The sequence below is a fragment of the Anabrus simplex genome, chromosome 5 (genome assembly GCF_040414725.1).
Source record: "Anabrus simplex isolate iqAnaSimp1 chromosome 5, ASM4041472v1, whole genome shotgun sequence".
NCBI lineage: Eukaryota > Metazoa > Arthropoda > Insecta > Orthoptera > Tettigoniidae > Anabrus > Anabrus simplex.
Window position 1 is genome coordinate 45,555,562 of NC_090269.1, and position 24,987 is coordinate 45,580,548.

At 37.9% G+C, this 24,987-nt stretch overlaps 1 protein-coding gene across 2 annotated transcripts in view; it reads left to right on the top strand.

Annotated features, from left to right (window-relative positions):
- Positions 1-24,987, top strand: part of AspRS (aspartyl-tRNA synthetase) — a 170,314-nt gene that overhangs the window by 113,281 nt on the left and 32,046 nt on the right. For both annotated transcript variants that reach the window (XM_067146869.2, XM_067146870.2), the window contains 3 exons: positions 2,166-2,313; positions 13,112-13,301; positions 19,251-19,331. In XM_067146869.2, coding sequence (XP_067002970.2) covers positions 2,166-2,313; positions 13,112-13,301; positions 19,251-19,331 — 419 coding nt within the window. The remainder of the gene's footprint in view (positions 1-2,165; positions 2,314-13,111; positions 13,302-19,250; positions 19,332-24,987) is intronic.

Below are 24,987 nucleotides of genomic sequence, written 5' to 3' on the forward strand. Positions count from 1 at the left end.
TGTATCATCGTTTTCAGCATTACTCTCATATATCGTACTCATCTTCATCACTTGGCATGACTTATTTACCATGCAGTGTGTCATATCGATACAGTATTTAACTACTGTAACTGTTTTCAGAGCAAAATTACCGTGATGCAGCAGCCTGCCGTTAGAGACTATTTTTCTCAGCAAGATATATCCACAGTTCCTTGGTACAATAACAGACTGGGCAAAGGACGTCTGCCTTTGTGTTCTTGGCATTAGAAAGAGGCCTATAGTCAAGAAAAATAAAGGACAGCTGTGTATGAAAATTTTTTGTGTGCTAGAGCCAGTATATGATTTATTATTATTGTTGTTGTTGTTGTTACCGTGGTTTTGTGGATCGCAGAGAGGTGAAAGAAGGTGCGGGCTGAATGGGTCTATCTACTATATCAAAGATTAACTTAAAACTTTAAATGAAGGTTATATTTCTTTTCAAATCACAAACTTAACAAACTTTTCACTTAGTGAAATAACAAGGTTACAGGTACAAATAGCAGTTTGGAAATTACAGGTGCTGAGCTTCCAGCTCCAAATTTACAAGTTTACAACGTTGCAAAAGTTGCGTTTAGTTGGACGAGGAGAGAATCTCCCAATTCAAGAGCACTTTGCTCCAAAGGTTACAAATACAGCCTGCCAAAGGTCCCACTCAATCTTGCACAAAAACCGGAAAGAGATTACAATCTCTCCGAATTCAACAGAGGAGACAGGATCCCGATTTTGTACTGCCTACTCCAGGCAACATTACACAAAAATCTTACAATTCCTGGCCTCTCTAGGCCCAACTAACAATTTACAATTTTTACAGAGGGGTATCTATTACCCAAACTATTGGGCCTTCGTGGAAAGAAGAACAGGTTAAATTACTGGCCCAAACACAAAGTGTATGGCGGCGTACACTTGCGCTCCTAGAAAATTAAGTATGAAACCCTAATTGGGCTCTCGGCTGATGATGCAAAGGCTAATCCCAAGCTACTGTGATGACTAGAATGAAGGTTAATTTAATGCTTTACAGAAAAGAGAAACAGTTACAAAATCGTAGTCACCTCAAGATAAATTAAAGGGGAACTCGAAAGGGTAACGCACTCTCTATCCCCTTTTTACAATTTGTCTTTATGAGATTTTACATTAGCTGAAAGAAGGTTTACATTTTAGAAAACAGGTGGTTACATAGTTAGAAATTAGAACCCTCCCCTCATGTAAGTCTGCGGAGGTAGCTGCAGAAATACAAAACTGGTGGCCATTACCTGGGCTGGTGAACTGCCTGGTGAAGAATGAGGTGCCCCGCCTCCTGTCTTAACACACACACTCAGTAAGACGACGATCAATAAGACACAGTAGCTTGAAAAAGCCGCAGTTTATATACCCGAGGGGATGGATCGAGAAGGTTCTGGACTAAATCCGGACACACACTCTCATTTTTACTGGCTGAATAAAAAAGTACAAAAAGCCTATAATTGGCTGAAAAATAATTACAGAAAATTTGTGATTGGCCAGATTCAAAAGTTGGCAGAATGGGAAGGAAGTGTTGCAAACCTTGAAATATAGAAATAAATGAAAGTTAGTTTAGTTGTGAAACTCTATAAACACAAATCCTCTTTAAATTACTAATTCTGCTACCTTGCACCAGAGTGCATTACCTCAGTTTTTGTGTAATGACATCTATGGAGAAAGTTCAAACTTCTTGACGTAAAACAAAACAAATAAATCCAGTCACTTTAGGCAACTTCAAAATAACACATTACTCAGTAATTCAATGGTGGCATCTTCTGGTCAATGTCCCAACTTCATGCATTAGTTGTTTTACATTTGTTTGATGGATAGAGTTCCTTAAGGCACTTCTTTTAAATGTCTGGGGTTGAGGTGTACCTCCCGGTACAATTATTATTATTTAATGATACTATGATGGAGAACACAATGATGAGAAACAATATTTCCTCTAACCTGGCTGCAGCAAAAAAAAAAAAAAAAAAAACTTAAGTGATGGTTAAGATGTTCAATGTTGAATGATTTCAGGAATTTCATTGTCTTAAGTTACTGATTTTCAAAGAGATTGTTGAGTAGAGCATTGTAACATAATTATTAGTAAATAAATTCATTTCTCTAAGAGCATTGGATTGTAACTACTTGAACTTTTCTCACAGTGTTCCGTGCAGAAGATAGCAATACACACAGACACTTGACCGAGTTTGTTGGATTGGATTTGGAGATGGCCTTTAAATATCACTATCATGAGGTAGTGGATGTTATTGCAAATTCTTTTACCCAGATATTTAAAGGATTGCGTGATAAGTAAGTTATATTTTGTATCTTTATGTATTTAAAATAAAGTACTAGAACTATAACATAATGCATCATTGTGTGCTGGAAGGTGATATACTGAAAGTGATTTAATCCTTTTGTGCTCGTCATGCTTCTGGCATTTTATTCGTTCTAAGCACCCATCATTTGTGGTCTTTTCTATGGTACAGTATGAAGTCAACCCATCATTTGTGGTCTTTTATATGGTGCAGTATGAGTCAACTGTTTTTTCAACATGTACTTTAAAATATTCTGATTGTTCATAACTTCTTCGGCAATGTGGATGGGAAGACACGGAGAAGTACCTTGCATCTCTGAAGAAGATTCTAATTGAAGAACTAACTTAATTACCATTGATCTATAGCAAAAGAAAGGAATTATCCTCGACCTCGCAGTACTCTTTGAGAGAGATCTAACCGAGCTCTCCAGGTACATGAAGAGAAGTCATCTTATCAGTCATGTCTCCTATACTTGAGTTTATGTTACGGCATCCTACTTCAGAGCTGGACAGTGGTAGTATAGTTCTGTCTGTGGCACTAGAGAATCCTTGGTGCATTTTGTTGTTGTTGTTGTTGTTGTTGTTGTTGTTGTTGTTGTTGTTGTTATCAGTCCATGGACTGGTTTGGCTCTTTATGCCACCCTATCCCGTGTTAAGCTTTTCATTTCTACGTAACTGCTACGTTTTACATCTGTTTAGTCTGCTTGTTATGTTCATACCTTGCTATACCCCTACTGTTCTTACCACCTACACTTTCCTGGAATGCTAACTGAACAAGTCATGGGTGTCTTAAGATCTGGCCTATCGTTAAATCTCTTCTTGTCAAATTTAGCCAAAGTGATATCCTCTCACCAATTCGATTCAGTGTCTCTTCATTGATGATTCGATCTAACCATCTCACCTTCAGCATTCTTCTGTAACACTACATTTCAAAAGCTTCTATTCTCTTTCTTTCTGAGCTAGTTATCATCCATGTTTCACTTCCATACAATGCTTCGCTCCAGACGAAAGTCTTCAAAAACATCCGGTGGAAATCTAGTGTATTTACTCCAGTCTGTAACACACAACTTCGCTAAGAGGTATGTATGAATTATACTTTAAAATGCTTGTAGAAGAGAGATGTGTTCATTACCAATGCCAGGGACCCACCCAGCCCACCCAAAAAGGTGCATTTACTTCCCAGAATTCCTAACATGCTGCTCTCATTACCAACCCACACAAAATAAAAACACAGTGTTACCTTGCACGCCAAGAAAAAATGTAGCTGTAACCTATCTTTGCAAATCCAGGCCAAGCTTTGTCATGAGAACAGTGGCCCCCTTTGGGGGCCACACTCCCTTCAAGAGGCTCTTAACTATGGCAGCGGCGCATAGTGCCCGCATGGCAAGAAAAAATGTAATTTAGCAGCTCTAACCTATCTTTGCAAATCCAGGCGAAGCTCTGTTGTGAGAACAATGGCCTCCATGGCCACATCTCTTTGAGAGGCTCTTAACTATCACCGCGGCACATACTGTCCACACGGCAAGAAAAAATGTAACTTACCAGTATCATATAACGTCGTAACAGTTTGTAACAGTTCGAAGATCGCTGGTAGATGCTCCTATCGGCAATCTCGTGAATGAAAAAGAAAAGAGCATCACATGCCGCAGAGCCTCTAAGTCTATGTGTACAGCGAGCGGAGTGAATACACTAGACATTTGCCAAACATCATCTTAATTCCTATATCAATATTCGAAGTGAGTAAATTTTTTTCTTAAGAAAGTCCTTCCTTGCTTGTGCTAGTCTGCACTTTATTTTCTCCTTCTGTCATCATTTGTTATTTTACTCCCCAAGTAACAATATTCATCTACTTCCTTTAAGACTTCATTTCATCTTGCAGTGTTTACCTTTCTGTTTACTCCTTTGATCTATCTTGATAAAAATTTTGTTAATGATGTTTAATAGAATACCTCTTTTAGCTGTTCGAATGATGGATAAATCTTGACTGATTGACGAAAATGAATTATTAAAGTCAGACTCATAGCTGAGAATCTATTATGAACATGGCATAGTTACCTTTTTTTTTTTTTTTCTTTTTTCGATTCTCTAAGCAGAGCAGTTGGAGGTTTATTTCTGATCATATTAATAATTTTATGAACAAAAATTAATTTTATTTCTTGTAATCACCTGACATCGTTTGACTGCACTCCATTGCTTTTGTTTTGGACTTTATTTTCATCTTGTACTCCTTCTCCAAGACTCTGTCCATACCATTCATCAATTTCTCCAGATCTTTTGCAGAATCAGATAAAACAACTATATCATCAGCAAATCTCAGAGTTTTGATATCCTCTCCTTGGATTGTGATTCCCTTTCCAAATATCAATAATAATAATAATAATAATAATAATAATAATAATAATAATAATAATAATAATAATAATAATAATAATAATAATAATAATAATAATAATAATAATAATGTTATTGGTTTTCATATCCCACTATGTCTTTTTGATGGTTTGGAGACGCCAAGGTGCCGGAATTTTATCCCAAAGGAGTCTTTTATGTGCCAGTAAATAGACTGACACAAGGCTGACGGATTTGAGCCCCTTCAAATACCACTGGACTGAGCTAGGATCAAACCTGCCAAGTTGGGGTCAGAAGGCCAGCGTTTCAACCATCTGAGCCACTCAGCCCGGCCTTTCCAAATTCCTCTTTGATTTCCTTTATAGCCTGTTCTATATAAACATTGAAAAGGACAGAGGACAAAAGGTAGCCTTGCCTTGCACCTTTCTGGATTGCTGCTGCTTTTTCAAAGCCCTCGATTCTTATCACTGCACACTGATTTTTGTACAGATTGCAGATAACTCTTCTTTCTCGGAATCTGAACCCGATCACCTTCAGAATCTCAAATAGCTTGGTCCAATCAGCATTGTTGAATGCTTTTTCTAGACCTACGAACGCTATGTGCGTGGACTTGTTCTTCTTAATTCGGTCCTCTAAGATCAGACGTAAAGTCAGGATTGCTTTGTGTTCATACATTTTTCTGAAGTCAAATTGGGTTTCCTCTAACTCACTTTCATTTTGTCTTTCCGTTCTTCTGTAAGTGATATGGCGGGGCTGAGTGGCACAGATGGTTGAGCCACAGGCCTTCTGACCCAAACTTGGCAGGTTCGATCCTGGCTCAGTCCAGTGGTATTTGAAGGTGCTCAAATACGTCAGTCTTCTTTTTTTTGCTAGGGGCTTTACGTCGCACCGACACAAATAGGTCTTATGGCGACGATGGGATAGGAAAGGCCTAGGAGTTGAAAGGAAGCGGCCGTGGCCTTAATTAAGGTACAGCCCCAGCATTTGCCTGGTGTGAAAATGGGAAACCACGGAAAACCATTTTCAGGGCTGCCGATAGTGGGATTCGAACCTACTATCTCCCAGATGCAACGTCAGTCTTCTGTCGGTACATTTACTGGCACGTAAAAGAACTCCTGCGGGACTAAATTTCAGCACCTCGTCGTCTCCGAAAACTGTGAAAAGGTAGGTAGTGGGATGTAAAACAAAATAACATTAATTATTATTTGTAAATAATACTTGATAAAATGTTGCAGGAATTAGATATTAAACTAATGTTGCAGTAATTTTCACACTTGTCAGCACCTCCTTTCATTGGAATAGGTATAACAACATTCTGCCCAAAATCGGACGGCAATTCTCCTATATCATACATCTTGCACACTAAATGGAATAATCTCGCCATGCTGGTTTCGTATAAGGCAGTCAGTAATTCTGAAGGTAAGTCATCAATTCCAGGTGCCTTGTTTCTATTTAAGTTTCTCAATGCTCTGCCCGATTCTGACCTCAAAATTGGGTCTCCTATTTTATCATCATCAACAGACTTTATTATTCCAGAACCCTATCATTTACTTCATTACCTTGATGCAGTTTTTGGATGTGTTACTGCCATCTTTCTGCTTTGGCTTCTTTCCCTAGAAGTGAGCTCATAATATTCATCATCAGGTCTACCACGAACCTACTACGCTGGCGTAGCAGGGGGAGAAGTGATACACGTGGCACGTCGCAGGTGGCGGATTGAGGGGTTCGAAACCGGCTTTTCCGTGGACCAAACACACATCCCCCTGTGGGTGGGGGACGCAGACGAAGAATACATCCATGGTATCTCCTGCCTGTTGTAAGAGGCAAATAAAAGGAGCGACCAAGGGATGAGCAAATTAGAACCATGAGACTACTTGTAATTAATCCCATCATGCAGGGAACACCGTGGGTTGCCTTTACTTGCGGATAGTACCACTATGTTAGCTACACAATAAGTTTGTGATTAGGAGCAGCAGAGTGTGAATCAGGATGGGATTTACAGTACCCATGATTAGTACCACTACATGTGGAACACCATGGGATTACGTTGCCTGTAATTAGTACCATTATGTGAGAAAGACCACAGGTCTGTGCATTGCCTGTGATTAGTACTACTATATGAGCGATACCGCAGGTCTGCGTTGCCTATGATTAGTACCCACTATTTGAGGAATACCATAGGTTTGCGTTGCCTGTAAGTGGCTCCGCATTGTGTGGGGTACCATGAGTCTTCGCTGCTTTTGATCAGTAGCGCAACATGACAAATACCGCTACTTTGCTAGCGATAAGTACCATTATGAGGGGCCGATGACTTGGATTTTGGACCCCTTTAGACAACAAGCATCTTTGATTCAGGATTGTGTTTTAGAAGCGGTCCCTTGGTCAGTAATACTGTTGTTTTACGATAGTTTCTGGGAATGTGGGGCATTGCGGATTGGATCCACTGATTGTTTTAAATTCATATTCATCCATTCATTCATCATCATCACGTTTTGAATTCTGGTCAGGGGACGATTTTTTACTTTTAAATTGTCATTACATTTCGTCTCATTTTGTACCATTAGGGGTCGATGACCTAGATGTTAGGCCCATTTAAACAACGAGTATCATCATCGGGTTTAATATTTCCTGAGTTATCCATTGATTTTCTGTTGATCTTTCCATTCTTCCTAACCTTTTTTCAGCAGCCCTCTTGACCTCATTCTTCATGGCTGTCCATTCTTCATCTGATGTGTTTCCTTCAGTTTTTTCATTTAGTCCTTGTGCAGTATGCTCCTAGAAACAATCCCTCACATTTTTTTCTTTCAGCTTGTGTAAATCCCATCTTCCCTTTCTTCAACTTCAGATGGCATTTCATGACCAACAAGCTGTGGTCGGAGTCCATGTTTGCTCCCGGGAAGGTTTCTGAATCTCTGCCTAATCGCGATGAAGTCTGTTTGAAACCTTCCATTGTCTCCAGGTCTTGTCCATGTATATAGCTGTCATTTGTAGTTTTTGAACCAAGTATTAGCAAGGACTAAATTATGATCAGTGCAGAATTCAACCAGCCGACTTCCTTCCTCTTTCATTCCTTTGTCCCAATCTGAATTCTCCTACTGTATTACCGTTTGTTCATTGGTGTACCACTGCATTCCAGTTTCCCATCACAATTGAATCGGTTGGAGAAAAAGGCATTATGTTAAAATATGCCATTTTTATTTTTTTGCTTATTTTGAGATTTAAGACTGACACACATTGAACAGTGGAGAAAAGAATTATGTCAGACCTCTCCTTGCACTAGAAATAGTTGTTTATAACTTTGCGTTTCGTGGTGGTGAAGAGCATTATGCCATTGACAACTTACTTTCAGCGCTGTAATTTTTTTCATCTTTCTTTCAGTGTGGTGATGCTAGTGTTTCCCGTGCTCCTCTCGACCTTTCTTCTGAGACCCCCACATTACCGTGTAACGAAATCTAGAACTATGTTTCCTTTGTTCTTCTGAGGACTTTCTGGATCTCCCCTGCATCTTTCAAACAGTTCAGATTTCAATGACAAACCAGGAGTAGTAGGAAGCTTCAATTCTCATAGATTCTCCTGTGAAACACATACCTTCTACGCAAACCTCAGTTAACAGCCTTTCCTGCAATGCTGCAAGAAGAAGCCTACAGTGGGAAATTGCCAGTACAGACTAAAATAATACTGGACATTAAGAAGCTAGTTAAATATGTGGAACCCTGGGAACTGGGTTTTTTTGATAAACTTTTAAAATGACCAATTACATAGTGTGCTGAAAATCAAGACATTTAAAAAGGGTCACGTACTCTTGCGTTACCTATCAAACAGCCATGTTTTGAATGTTTTATTGTTTGTTCTTGTAATCCTGTTTTTAGTAGTGTTTATTTTAAAACATTAATAACTTTTATTGTTAAGTATCGTCAGAAGCCTTAAATTTTGAATTAATGATGGTAGGTACAATATGTAGATCTGAAAAAATTTGCACCCTTTAGAAACATTACTCTACTATTTGGCTGGGGAGAAATTTCAGTTCCATTTGTTTTGAATCCAAAAACTAAATAAATTTACATTGGTCATATGGTCCAATTTTAGTTCAGAGCTGAAAGGAATTATGTCATTTTTATAAAATATCTATTTAATAATAATCATGATACACAACTCCATACTGTCAGATATATAGCAACTGGTAATAGTCTTACGCATACTGGCCATCATTTTGAAATTATAACATTTCTTTTCCTCTCCTGAAAAGTTGCGAAAAGTGACATAATGCCTTTTAGCTCCGACCGATTCAATTAAGTTGTCGTCACCTTTTACATATTGTATTAAATCTTCTATCTCTTCATACATTCTTCTGATTTCTTTATCATCTGCTGAACTGATAGCCGTATATGCCTGTACTATTGTGGTGGATATTGGCTTGGTGTCTATCTCGAAAACAATAAGCCTTTCACTATACTTGTCGTAGTGGCTTACCTGCTGCCCTATTTTCTTATTAATTATTATTCATAATCATCATCTAGAACCCCTCCAGCGTGGTGGGTAGGGTGGTGTTGAACGAGTCTTTGTCATCGTTGTCTGTCCAGAAATGCTTTCTCTCTCTCTCACCACTGATTCCCAATTCCCTCTTCTTCTCTCCACATCCTCTCTCAACTGGTCTAGCCATCTCCTAGGTCTTCCCACTGGCCTTTTTCCTTCAACTGTTCTTTCTAGGCATGCACGTGGTGTTCTTGTACCAGGCATTTGCTTTACATGTCCATACCATGTTAGTCTCAAAGTCCTTAGCTTCTCTTCTGCCGAGTCCACTTCCAGTTCTATTGTGATGTCATCGTCCTTGCATGTATTTTTTTTTAGGATAGTTTGTATTGTTCAGAATTATTATTAAATGTAAAGCAGATTGTAAAAAAATCAGATATCCTTACTTGTCATGTGTTGATCCTATATATCAATCTCTGATTATTTTCTCTCACTACCTTCTGCATCTTGACAGGTTTTGAGATCTTTTAATAATGATGTTATTGTAGCAAGAATCATGTTGTCATCGAAGCAAAAATTGTCCTGCTCCTCACTAAGGAGAGATCTCTGTGATCGTGCAAGCATAGTTGCATTTATATTTTCGTACAGCTTCTTGATTCCAGGAAGTTTATCCAAAAAGTTGAAGTAATTCTAGATAGTTGTAAGTTCCATACATTCTTCAATCAAATGATGTACGATTGGTGAATGCAGATCTTCTTCAGAACAGCGATAGCATCTTGGTCCATTGCTCTAGAGGAGAAGGTACCTTTGGAATAATGAACTTTATGTAAATTACCATCTTTAAGTTCACTTCCATGTAAAGTTAAGCATGTTACCTACTAAGCACTATTTTGATTATTCATCCTTGTAGTTTTTTATTGTTGTAGTTTAATAGAATATTTTTGTTGTTTTATTTTCAGTTGTGTAACTACTGATCATGATGATTAATTATTTATTTAGACTGCTTACAGCCTTGTGCCTGCTTTTCTTACTGTAAATACAAGGGTACGGGACAATAAACTCCTCGGACTGCATTTCCCACATCCTGGTAAAGTCACAGGTGCAAACTGTCGCACATGTGTATTTGATGCCCTTCCTAACGCTAACCCTATGTAGAGGGATGTATTTGTTATTGTATGTTAGTGTGGTATGTTGTGTTGTGTAAATATGAAGAAGAGTGTATTGGGACAAACACAAACACTCAGTCCCCGAGTTAGAAAGAATTAACCAGACTTGATTTAAATCCCTGCCCAGAATCAAACCCGGCACTCTCTGAACCGAAGGCCTCAGCGCTGACTTTTCAGCCATGTCCAATATAATCCTATTTCATCTACATTGTAAAATGTCCTCTTTTCCATATGTTCCCTTATTTCAAACAATTGAAACACTTCTGTGAATGTTTCAACAGCTAAGTTTTTCCCCGTGAATAGCAATTTCCTTAATACCATAGCATTTCTTAACCCTGTAACTGGCAAGCGGTTTACCTTCAAGCGGCAAGCATTTAGACGAGTTTTGCAAGCAACTTTCAAAAATTCATAAAAATGTTGTTTTTCAATTTATTTTTATGTATAACAACTCATTTTACTCAGAAAAGGATGAAAAATACTATAGTAGGAAATTAAACTTACCATTTAATATCCTGAAGCAGTATGGGCGAAGTATTCAACACATGCTAAGTATTCCAAAATTATCTGAAAGTTCTGGGTAACGTGTACATAAAAAGTAATATTATATGACGATTTTACTATATACAAAATTTTTATGCTGGTTAAAAATATGTGGAAAGGTTTCACTATATTGAAGTATTGTAAAGTGAAATAGAATTGAAATAATACAAGCACATTGCACCAACACGTGAGTCTACTTAGATTCATCCTCGCTACCTTCGGGGTGGCTCCTCTTTCTTCCTGCTTTCACAGGCCTCCAGAAATGTTCTAATTTATGGTAGTACTGTTGATGGACACCACAATTACATCCTGGGTACCAGAAGCGGGTATGTGACTTCTTTTCTGCAGTCGAACAGAAAGAGCTCAACAAGAGATTCTTTCCTGGGAGGCGTACCAGCTGATGTCGCTTTTGTCCTGAAGGTCCAGGTGTAATGTTGTGAAGATTTTCTTCATCTACAAGACCTTCGACAATACTAACCATAAATTCCTCTTGTTCAACGGGTTTGTCAGTGTTCAAACTATAGAGTATGTAGTCATCAAAAATTACCATTACCAACAGGTTATAGAATATTTCTTTCCAGTCGAAACGTTTTAGTTACATGACTTCAGAGAAATATGGAAATATTTGCGATTTTGAAATGCACCACTATTTTTCAATGTTGTTATTAGGGTTCAGACCCATATTTATAACTAGAGATATGAAAAAATTCATTTCTGATACTGTAACGTCAACCCATCTTTGCAGATGAGAATACGGACCTATATTTCCGGAATTCGTTTTATTTTTAATAATTTCCTATGCGTATTTATTAGTTTCAGTCACTAAAAGATTCCAGATAGCATTGGAGAAAAACAAATAGAAATAAGTTAGAGGACGACTGTTTCTCGGAGGGCAATTTCGTATACCATGCGTTTCAAACCTTGAACTTCTCTTCCACTTTTATTTCTGGCTCTGGAGGGTAAACTCTTGTCCATTTTGGTTCTGTTTGGTCAACTGCATTACCGTCATTATTATCATCAGTGACTGGTTCATTGTGTTCCACATCATCGTCAGTATCAGTGTCAAAATCACTTAGCCTAGGCGCATAAAACTTGCCACTACCTGACGAATTATTGTCAAAATCATTGTCAGTTCCTTCTAATAGTACGTCACTATCACCTTTGCCTCCATATCAAACAAACAATTATGAATTTCGCTACTTCCTGACAATTCGCTCATTTTGCGCCACGAAAGCTACTGCACATCGGACAATCGAAGCAAGCACAACAGAATGACTGTCTGCAATGAGTTCTCGTTTTTCCACGAGTATACCACACACTGTCACACTACACTACTTCAGAATTTTCCTGTATTTATAGAGTAGAGTTTCCTCTTCAACATGATGCAAGATATGTCATAAAGATGTTGAGTGTCAAGGCGCTATCTCGAAATTAGTCAGCGCTGGCTTAATGCATCTCGTTAGCGACTCTGCCGGTTGAGTAACAGGGAAACAAGTCATGATCGCTACGACTGCCAGTTCCAGGGTTAAACAAATGAGCCTGTCAAATGATGCTTCAAAATTCCCTTTTAAACGAACTGCATTATGAAAACATTGCACATTGGACCAAGCAACAGAATGCCTTCTGCTCGTCTTTTAATAAATCATGTAACGTGTCTTCCTCTAGGTTTTCATAATCTGATGTTCTTATTAATTTTCTCGATGATGAACAGTCACATTTTGTGGGAAATAAGTTTCTTTTCTTATATAGTTCCCCCCCACACACACACACACAGAATTCTCTAGTTAACTTAGATGTTGAAAAAATGCACCTTTCTCCAGTCTTCCAGTGATTTTCAGTTTTTTAATTCCTTTTAGAGTTCATTCTTCTTCCTTTCATTAAAAAAAAATCCAGTGAAACGAACCACAGTGGAAAGCTTAAAATACCTCAATTTGTGCATTGTGCACAACAATCAGATTTGTTCATCTTGCACTGCTGCTTCCAAATTTACCCAACTTTTTCACGCTACAGTTTGTTACTCAGCTCTACCACCTTCATGGGGAGGTTATACGAAAGAATGACTTGAATATTGAATGAAAGTGCATTCCTTTGTATTCCTGCAGAAGGTCAAATAAACTTGCGTTATAACGTACTGCTTGTGAAAATAGATGCAAGAGCAACTTTTCTAGGAAAATATTTTCTCTCCCTTAGGGTTGTAAACGCACATCAATTCCCTTGTATTTAGTGATTGGACAAAGTATTTTTAGATGTTTTGGTGTTTTTTCAGATTTGCTGCTGAAATTGCTGCTGTTAGTCAGCAGTACCCTGTGGAGCCATTTACATTTTTAGATCCTCCATTGCGTCTAGATTTTGCTACTGGTGTGAAAATGTTGCGTGAAGCTGGTGTAGAGATTGGAGATGAAGACGATCTTAGTACCCCTGATGAAAAACTACTTGGTCGGCTAGTTAAAAAAACGGTCAGTTGTTTCTTATTTATAATATTGTGTGTGTGGTTTGTAAATTATTAAAATAGTGTTCATTTATGTGGACTGTTGGTAAAGAACAATACTTTGAGAAGTCAGATGTGTCACTTAATCTAAGGGGAAGAATAGGCATTATGGAAAAAGAAATTACATTCAGTTGTATTGATTAATTAATCTTAGATAAAGGATTAATGTTTTTACTTCGTGTTCTTATTCCTCTCCCCCCTGTGGGTGGGGGACGCAGACGAAGAATTCACCCACGGTATCCCCTGCCTGTCGTCAGAGGCGACTAAAAGGTGTGACCAAGGAATGACCTAATTAGAAACATAAGACTACTTGTAATTAGTACCATCACGCAGGGAACACCATGGTTCGCATTTACTTGCGTGTACTACCACTATGTTAGGTATGCAATAGGTTTGTGATTAATAGCGACAGCGTGTGAATCAAGAGGTGGGTCTTACAGTACCTGTGATTCGTACCCCTATATGAGCGACACCATGGGATTAGTGACACCATGGTTCTGCCTTACTTATGCTCAGTTCCCACTATGTAAGGAATTCCATGGGATAGTACGAGTCCCTGTGGTTAGTCCATTTGCGTGAGGAACGCCATAGGTTTGCGTTGCCTGTAAATAGCACCGCAATGTGCGAAATACCATAGGTCTGTGTTACATGTGTGCGCATTACACTACCTGTGAATAGTACCATAATGTGTGGAATACCACGAGTCTCCGCTACTTTTGATTAGTACCGCAACATTACACATAGCATGGTTCTACTTTCCTAGCGATAAATACCATTATGAGCGGCCGATGACCTGGATTTTGGACCCAATTCGACTATAAGCATAATCGATTCAGCATCGTGCTATAGCAGCAGTCCCTTGGTCAGTAATACTATTGTTTTGTGCCAGCTTCTGTGCATGTGCAGCACTGTGGGTTGGATCCACTGATCGTTTTAAATTCATATCCGTCCATCCATTCTTTTTTCGTCCTGGTCAGTGGAGGATTTTGGACTTTTAAGTTGTCACTTCATTTCGTCTCGTTTCGTACATTTAGGGGCCGATGACCTCGATGTTAGGCCCCTTTAAACAACAGTCATCATCATCATCATCTTCTTCTTCTTCTTCTTCTTCTTCTTCTTCTTCTTCAAGTGCTATATCCGGTCCCCTGGTGTTAGTGATCACGTTGGAGAAAGCACCCCTTTCTTTAGCTAACTTCAATAGTTGTTCAGTGTTACTCATGCAAGTTCAGTCTTTAATGTTTTGGAGCCATGACATTGGTGGTCTACCAGCTCCTCGCTTGCCTTCTATCTTTCTTTGTAATATGAGGTGTAGAAGCCTGTACTTTCTACCTCGTAGAACATGGCCTAAATAAGCTGTTTTCCTGGCGTTGATGATGGTTGCCAGCTCACGCTTAGCTGTAGCTTTCCTTAACACTTCATTATTGGTTACAAAATCTGTCGAGGCTATTCTGAACCTTCTCCTTTGTAACCATATTTCAGAGTCTTCTGATCTGTTCATCGAGGAAGCTTTGACAGTCCAGGTCTCTACTTCATAAAGCAGTGTTGACCAGATGTAACATCTCAACAGTTCTTGCCTGAGTTTGAAGTTTAGATTACCATCACAAAAGAATTACCTCATATTTTGGATAGATGATCTGGAAATCTCAATACGGTGCCTGATCTCTTTTTCAAGTCCAGATTGTCTGTTATGATGCTCCCAAAGGCTGTGCCTTAATTAAGGCCACGGCTGCTTCCTTCCCATTCCTAGGCCTTTCCTATCCCATCGTCACCATAAGACGTATCTGTGTCGGTGCGACGTAAAGCAGATAGCAAAAAAAGAAAGCATTCAATATTTTGATTATTTAATGAAATGGAGACACCTTCCTGGTTGCTTCCTCAAAATACCATGAACTTGGTTTTTGTGATGTTGATGTTCAGACCATATCTTCATCCACTGAGATGAATTCTACTGAGCAGTCCTTCAAGACCTTCAGTGGTATTGCCTATAATTAGGATCATCTGCATATCTAATATTGTTTATGACAACTCCATTTACTTTCACACTTAGCTCAGTATCATGCAAGGCTTCTTTGAAGATGTGAATGGCATGGAGGTTGAATAGGAGTGGTGAAAGTATGCAACCTTGCCGTACTCCTCTTATGATACTTATCTCTGAACTTGTTTGTACAATCTTGACTGTGGCTTGCTGGTTCCAGTAAAGGTTTTGTATGCTGTGGATATCTTTTATGTCTAACCGTTTCTGCTGGAGAATCTTGATCAGTTTTTCATGTTTAACTCAGTTGAATGCCTTCTCATAATCAGTGAAACATGCAAATACATCTTTGCATTGTACCTGGAATCTCTGAAGGAGAACATTGACATTGATCAATTCCTCGCGGGTACCTAAGCCATTTCTGAACCCCATTTGGTCGTCGTTCATGTCCATCTCGCACTTTGATCTTATGTATGCATGTATTATACGCAGAAATACCTTCAGCATGTGGCTCATTAGACTTATAAGACGAATCCTCTTGTCTGTTATTCTTGGCTTTACTCTTCAAATGTAATCACATAGGCTGAGTGGACATTGAACTAGCCCTCAGATCCCACGTAAAAATCCCTGATCTGGCCCAGAATCTGCTACTCCAGTGCAGTGTCATCAGCGAATTTGATGTGGTGGATTGGATCTCCATTTAATTTTATTCCTTTAGTATTTTCTTTCAATGTATCAATCCCTTCTTCTATGAACATGTGTAATAAGTATGGTGAAAAGAGCACTCCTATCTCATACTTTTTTTTTTTTTATTCAGTTCTTGTATACACCAACTGATTGGTTCTTGTAATCTTGTTGTCCTGTCTTTCTAGTCAATTTCTACTTTTTTCATAGAGTATCAATTTCCAATCAAAGGCATTTCTAAGTCAATAAATGCCATAACTGTGGTCATGTTCATTTCCAATCTTCTTTCCAGGACCATTCTTAATGACAGGATTGCCTCACTCCTCCCTCTGCCTGATCTAAAACCAAACTGATCAGTCAGTCAGTCCATCAATCAATCAATCAATCAATCAATCAATGAATACTGATCTTCATTTAAGGCAGTCGCCCAGGTGGCATATTCCCTATCTGTTGTTTTCCTAGCCTTTCCTTAAATGTTTTCAAAGAAATTGGAAATTTATTGAACATTTCCCTAGATAAGCTATTCCATTCTCTAACTCCCCTTCCTATAAACAAATATTTGCCCCAATTTGTCCTCCTGAACTCCAACTTTATCTTCATATTGTGATCTTTCCTACTTTCAAAGACACCATTCAAACTTATTCATCTACTAATGTCATTCCACGCCATCTCTCCACTGACAGCTTGGAACATACCACTTAGTCGAGCAGCTCATCGTCTTTCTCCCAAGTCTTCCCAACCCGAAATTTGTAACACTACTCTTTTGTTGGAAATCACCCAGAACAAATTGAGTTCTTGAATCAAGTAATCCTGGTGAGGGTCCCATAAACTGGAACCATAGTCTGATTTCCTATGGCAATATCTAACCTTCATATTTTAATATATCAATCATCACTTCACATAAATAACCTTAAAGTGTTCTACCACTCTGCACTTCACATTTCACATGGCATAACCTGCCAATATTCTTTGCTTTCATTGCAATGGTATTATCATATTATTCATAACACACTCCCTAATTAGAATTGGTCTTGTCTTTTAGGAAGAATACCTATCTCCATGTATGTCGACACAAATGTATAACTATTGCGCGAGAATCTAACATAATTTAATCATTTCGAAGATATTAACGATCTAACATCTACTTATAAACAACTAAACTGTCTACATTTGAATATATATCGCAATCATTTACCTTAATTTAATGAATAACTTATCTTTTTCCTTCGGCTCTGGGATTGATTTATGTCTGCATCGTCATCTGCGGCTCTGGTTTGATGTTTGCATTCCGCCACTGGCCATTGAGATGTCCTCAGAGATGTTGTCACTCTTTGTCGTCATCTCAGCTTGGCCTCATCCAGATAATCTGCCCCATAAAAGTACATAAATGAAGTTAGCTGCAATATTATGCTATACTCAAAGCCTTCTAACATAACAATTTCAATGAAAATCTGTTTAGATTGAATTTTTATCATTTTAATCTTGCATATCTCCAATATGTCTGCTGTTGTTTCAGCTTTTTATATCGTATAATATTGTTTAAAGACTCAATATGTTATCGTTGCGTTACAAGGAATTCTTTCTCTTTTGATAGAATGAAGGCCTTGTCTTTGCCGTGATCAACTCCTGTATATCGATTATTTTTATAATATTCCTTTTATATCACGTAGATTACACTATTGCTATTCTATTTACGCATTATTCTGTTAATTTAATGCTGTAAATCTTTCTTCTTCCGACGATTTTCTTCTAACCTATCAATTTAAAGATGCGTCTCTAGCCTCTTGAATGTTTTGCGTTCGCTCTCTATGTTGGTTTGTTCACTTATCAGTTTACAGTAGAGCTGTTTTTAACAATTCTAAGTCTTGTTTTGTCTTAGCCACTGCCATGTTGATTTTGACTATTTCCACTTTGCGCTATATCTCCTTGATATATTATCGAGTTTGTGCATTCTGTTTAAATTTGTTATTGGCAATTGCGACCATATTAACTCCACTGAATTCTGTTCTCAGAACAGTGAAATGGCACATTAATAATAGACATGGAAAATCTTATCGGTTTAGTTCAAAAACGTAATTTCCTGTACGACCAGACCCATAAGTATTATTGCAATAACAACGTAAGAGAGAATGCCTGGAAGGAAATAAGCAAGGGAATGAAAAATAAAACAGGTTAGAATATTCAATTTCGTGGTAGATTAGGCCTATACGGTACTTAGTTTATTTCACAATTATTGTTGACCTTATTTCAGAATCATTTTACAGTATCATGTTGGAGTCCATACGATACAGTAATTGACATTGCTTGGGATGTACGATCTTTAAGTGTTTATTATACAGTATTTACCGTAAACAGTTTTATAAGTGGCATTCCCTACATTTGTCGTACATGTATTCCAAACAAACAGTAATGCATAAGAAGCTGCTCTGTTGTGGATAAATACATTTTATGGTTTTTAATTAATGTTGAGACCACCTCAATTAATTACTTCACCCTCTTGTGGCACGCAACTTACTGCAGTAAAGTTTTATCAAACCATCCATTGCGTGCTTTATGTTTCCCGAGTAAAATCCTGTTCAATTCTGTTCTGCTAGATGTGAACGGTGGAGTGGAAATTTTGACTGATGGGTTCGATTCGATTTCACAAGGTGAGAGTGAGCATCTGGTGTTCGTGTTGTCATAGCGTGACATCGTATGGCTTTGGCAAGCCCAGACAGGCTGCATGACACCAGAGACACACCACAAGCATGCAAGCGGTCTAACACAGTGCAACTTGCACGGAGACTGTATGTTCTAACCATGAGCTGCTTTGAGCGGACGTTTTCTATCTCAAGTGGCTCTAAACTCTGAACTTTTTAACCAGGAAATATATTTACAACAGAACACTTTAAACGGGAAAAATAAACATATATCTTAATGCAACCAATCAAGGGACCGAGAATATCACTCTTCTTAGGTGGGAAAACTTCTTATACGGGAACTTCTTAAGCGAGTTTCACTGTAGCTTTTAAAAATGCATATTTTCTTAGTCGATGTTATGTTGGTAACTTGCATGTTAATTTTAACATTTCCATTTTACTGTCAGGTTGCACCACTGTAATTATCTAGCTACCACTTGTATAAGTGAAATTGGCTGATTAAAGCAGGGCTCAGGTATTTTGAACACCCCAGAGTTTACCTTGAAAGGTTGGGTGGTTTTGAATTCTATTTTTGTGTTGTTTTTTAAGTACTAGATCATGTATTTTCTCTTTCTCTCTACAGTATGACACAGATTTCTACATCCTGGACAAGTACCCTCTTGCTGTGCGGCCTTTTTACACTATGCCTGATCCAAAGGACAATGTAAGTTGTAAGCTAAGAAAATATGATATACAATGCTTTACTGCTACTCATTCATTCATTCATTCATTCATTCACTCATTTAGCTTCCATAGACTTCACAATTACGTATTATGAAATATGCCAGCAGTGTGTTGATTGTCAAGTGGTTTCTTTAAAATTAACAATCTATACACAGTGATGAACACTTTGTAAATAAATAAATAAATAAATAAATAAATAAATAAATAAATATCTTGACATTAGAACAAAACACATTAATTTAGTAGTAGTAAGATTTATTAGAAATAAATCATCCGTCTTCCTGTGAGGGTGACTGTGAACTTGGAGAATACCAAGGAGGCTTTCGCCCAGGGAGAAGTTGTCCAGATCAAATTCTCAGTTTAAAGTGGATTATGAAGCATCGTAGGGTTAGAAACAAAAAGTTAGTTATCACTTTTGTTGATTTTAAAAAGGCGTTTGATAGTATCCATCGTGAATCATTATTGAATATCCTAAAAGAATTTGGTTTACATCCAAAACTTATTCGCCTTATTGGAATTACCCTTAAGAACACTAAATCTAAAGTCAGATTTAGAAATGAACTCTCAAAGCCATTTGACATTAATACTGGACTTCGGTAGGGAGATGGACTCTCACCATTATTGTTTAATTGTGTGTTGGAAAAAATCATGCGGGAATGGAATAAGATGTCAACCTAACATCAAGATTGGCAGAAAAATAAGACTCAATTGTTTAGCATTCGCTGATGATCTTGCACTACTTGCTAATGATATGGAAGAAGCTAAATTGCAAATAGAAGAACTTGATAACATAGCAAGAAAAGTTGGATTGCAAATTTCATATGAAAAAACAGAAATAATGCCAACCTTCCCTGTTACAGCACCAACCATTACGTTAGCCAATACCAAACAAATTAAAATTGTGAATAAGTTTAAATATCTTGGTGAAATTATAACTTGGAACTCCAATGAAAAATCATCAATAGAAAGCAGAACATTTAAGTTTAAAAAAGGTACAACGAATTACATGGCCAACGTACAAGAAAAAATCTCTTTCAATAAATGCTAAACTTCAACATTACTGTTCCGTCATTAAACCTGAAGCGACTTATGGTTGTGAAACACTATTTAAATTGAACACCAAAGCAACAACTGATACACTGCAAAAGGTTGACAGAAGGATACTCAGAACAATCATTAATAAAAAACATCAGGTGGTGGACAATGGAGATTATTGCCTAATGCAGTGGTTTATAGGGAAAGTGAATCTGTAATACATACAATGAGAAAAAGAAGAATTGCCTTTTTCTGTCATCTTTCTAGATTAAATGATAATAGGATAATAAAACAACTATTTAATTACTTTTGGAAAAGTAAAACAAAAAATAATTGGTTTAAAGAAGTTCAGAATGATTTAGAAGAGCTGAATATTACAATGAAGCAAATTGAAAATAGAGAAGAAAAAAACGATTCTCAACAACAAACAAATAAGATTGTCATTAAAAACTGTACAACACAAACAATATGTCATATCTGATGAAGAAAGGGCAGCCAGGTCAGCTAGAATGAAGAGGTTTTGGGAAAGGAAGATGATGTTGCAAGCTAAATCTTCAGTTAATTCTTTGTTAACATAAATGTATTTGGGTTTGATTTAAGTGCTCCAATGTGGGCGTAAACTATATAAATAAATAAATAAATAAATAAATAAAATTATACTGAACACTTTTTGCTGGAAAATTCATTGTAAGGAGATTACAATTTCAGGTATAAATGCAACTGTATAATTTGCAGAGATCTCGTACAATCTGTAATGAGCTTTCTCGACATCATAAAATGGAATTTTCAACATTTTGGAGGGTAGTGGCTGTGATCTTCAGCAGGGTACATCTGGATCCAAACAGGAGACCTCTGACATCCCATTGATCAAGAGGAATATTATATTTGGCTGATATATATACCAGATATGGTGTATAAATTCTTTGTTTTTCCAGATTAACATCCTGAGTCTGTTACGGGGCCCTCTTGAAGTGAATGATATGTGATCTAACACCATCACTTTATTTTCTTATTGAGGGTTATTTTGTCCACTCTTCTCATTGAGGAGTCTGTAGAGACGCAGTGAACTTCTTCATGTACCTTCCATCCACGCTGCCTCAGGCCTTGAGCAATTGGTGTCCTTACTCGATGGTGACAACTGTTAAGCAGTAATTCAGTGCTTCTGCAGAACCCTAGCACATGTCCAAGCGTTTCAGTCTCATTGCAACTGTTTTGTTGGCAATAGTTTAGCTGAAAGTTCTGCTGGGAACCGGTCTCACTGTGGTCAGGTTGCACGACATTTTTATAACATTTATGTATTCAGGTGAAGATAAAGGTGACTTGCAAGACACCCGGGAGTTTGCTTTCAGGTGTTCGGCGTACAAAACCACTCCTCTCCCTTTATGAGGCAGCTGATACTGTAACTGAAAAAAATCGATCTCTCATTATATCTTGTAGCCCTTTCCATTGGTTTTTAGAGGCAAGACTTTTTTTTTTTAATCAATGTTCAGTTTGTAGTTATGAAAGAAAAACATATAGCCATACTTGGAATGTGTGAGACCAAGAAGAGGGGCACGGGAGAAATTCCTCTGAAAGAAGGATACAGGCTGTATTACAGCGGAGGACCTGCAGCAAAAAATGGCGTGGCCATCATACTTAGAAAAGAAATCCAAGAATATGTGGAATATATAAAATCCGTCAGCGATAGGATGATGGTGATGAGACTCCACTTTGAAAATGGTGTGAAAGATCTATTTCAGTTGTATGCCCCACAAACGGGTTGCATAGATGAACATCTGGAGGACTTTTTAGAGGAAGTGGAGGGACAGATAGAAGATAAGGAAGTGATATTGATGGGAGATCTAAATGCACAAGTTGGAATGGAAAGACAAGGAAAGGAAGATGTTGTAGGGCCCTTTGGATATGGAAAGGTAAACCCAGAAGGCGAGGTGCTGGTGGATTTTTGCATGAGGAACCAAATGATTGTTGGAAACACCTGGTTTAGGAAGAAGAACAGTCAGAAGAGTATAAGGTATGGTTGAGAAGACAGAAGAACAAGACCATGATTGATTATATAATCATAGAGAAAGAACACCGGAAGAACCTTGTAGATGATACAGACATGCCTGAAAAAGCCTTTGGTGGAGATCATAGAGTTGTGATAGAAAAACTGTTGAAATTTGAAAAGATTGAAAAACCCGAATTAAGAAGAGAGAAATTAAAGTATGGAAGTTGAAGGAGAAAAGCATACAAGAAGAATTTCAAAGGGAAATAATATGGAGATGGGGAATGTTGAAGATTAATGAAAAGATTTAAGGAAGCACTGATTGGATGTGCAGAAAAGGTATGCGGTAGAACATCAGGAAATGTGAAGGACAAAGAGACACACTGGTGGAATGATGGGGTAAAGATTAAAGTGAAGAAAAAAAAAATGGCATGGAAAGCATGGAAAACATCTAAGACTGAAGAAAGTAGAAAAAATGTGGAGGCAAAGAATTTTACCAAGAAAGTAGTGGAGAAAGAAAAGAGGAAGAGCTGGGCCTTTTTCACACAGAAATTGAGAGATGATATGCAGGGCAGCAAGAAATTACTGTATGGTATCTTAAGAAACAAAAAGACAGATCAAGTAAACACCAGATTTGTGAAGGATGAAGACGGCATAATATTAACAAAGCCAGAAGAAATAAGGAATAGATGGAGAGAGTATTTTCAGAAATTGCAGAACGTAGGAACTGCTGATAGTCATTCAATGGATGACCAGGAAAGGCAATTAGTTGATGAAGAAATGGATAAAGAAATTACAATGAATGAAATTGAAATGGCAGTAAGAAAGATGAAGAATGGAAAAACTGCTGGAATAGATGAAATTTCAGTGGAGATGAAAAAGGCAGCTGGAGCTGTAGGCCTGCAGTGGACATATCGGGTTCTTAGGAATGTCTGGGAGAATAAGGAGGTCCCTGAGGATTGGCAAAAAGGAATAATCATCCCAATTTTCAAGAAAGGCGATAAGAAAGTTTTGAAGAACTACAGGGGAATTACTCTAATATCCCATGTTGCTAAGATAATGGAGAGGATACTGGAAAGTAGGATTAGGTTGAGGGTTGAGAATCAGATACTGGAAAATCAGTTTGGTTTCAGAAGTGGAAGGTCAACAATAGAGCCCATTTTCATTATGAGACAGCTAATGGAAAAGCAATTAGAGTATGGGAATGGTATGGTGATAACATTCATCGACATTGAAGAGGCATACGACAGTGTCCCCAGGACTAAAGTTTGGGACAGTCTGGTGCAAAAAGGAATTGGACAGGGATTAATAAAAATGATCATGGCAATTTACAAGGAATGTTGTAGTTGCGTGCAAACACAAGTTGGCAGGACAAGTTGGTTCAAAATAACTAGTGGGGTGAGGCAGGGAAGTGTTCTATCACCAATCCTGTTTACAATAGTAATGGATGACATCATGAGAACAGCAAAAGCAGCATATGGAGGAAGAGAAATGAACATGTTGTTATTTGCAGATGATATGATTTGGGGAGAAGACGACAGGAAGGTTCAAGAACAGTTGGATGTGGTGAATGGGAAAATAGAAGAATGTGGGTTGAAAATAAGTGTAGAGAAGAGTAAAACCCTTGTTATGACTAGAGGGGAGGAAGAAGGGAAAGGTCAGATTAGACTTGCAGACAAGCCCATGGAAGTAGTGGGAACATTTAAATACCTGGGGAGTGAATTAATGGAGAATGCTCGACTGGATGCGGAATTTACTAAGAGGATTCAAGCTGGAAGCTGTTTCTATCATAGTGTAAGAAACATGTTATGGGACAAAGATGTGCCAATGGAAGCAAAGGAAACTATGTAGGGGCAGAAACTTGAACAAAGACAAAGAAGGATGAAAGTCGAATACAGGCAGCCGAAATGAAGTTCTTGAGGAGTATGATACAGAAGAGTATAAGAGACAAAATAATGAATGAGAAAATCGGGGAAGAAATCGGAGTGGAAAAAATGAATGATAGAATAGAGAAGAGCCGACTAAGATGGTTTGGGCACATAAAGCGAATGAGTGATGAAAGAATACCAAAAAAGGTGATGGAAATGCAAATGCAAGGAAGGAGAGGCCGTGGACGACCACAATTGAGATGGACAGACACAATCCAACGCAGTATTATAGGAAGAAACCTGAACTGGGACACAGTGTTGGAGGAGTGGTGGAAAGACCGAAGAAAATGGAGAGGAACCATATTTGCCCCTACCTGGCTACAGCTGGATAAAGGGAAATGATGATGATGATGATGATGATGATGATGATGATGATGATGATGATGATGATGATGATGATGATGATGATCAGTTTGTAGAGTGGCATGTTTTTCTCATCGTAAAATTTTTGTACATGATGCACTGTACGTTCGTAATTGGGAGCAAGTGACTGCAGATGTAGTGCTGATTATTAGCTCTCATTTGGCTCTGAGTAGTCCAATGCCTCTGATTTTCTTTGGACTATAAAACATGGAGTTTTACAGGAAACAAAATAAATATTTATGAAGGAGGTATTAGCAATAAGAATATAATCAGTAAGACACCAACACCCTTTTTGAAGCTATTACAAGTTATTCAGAATGTGTGAA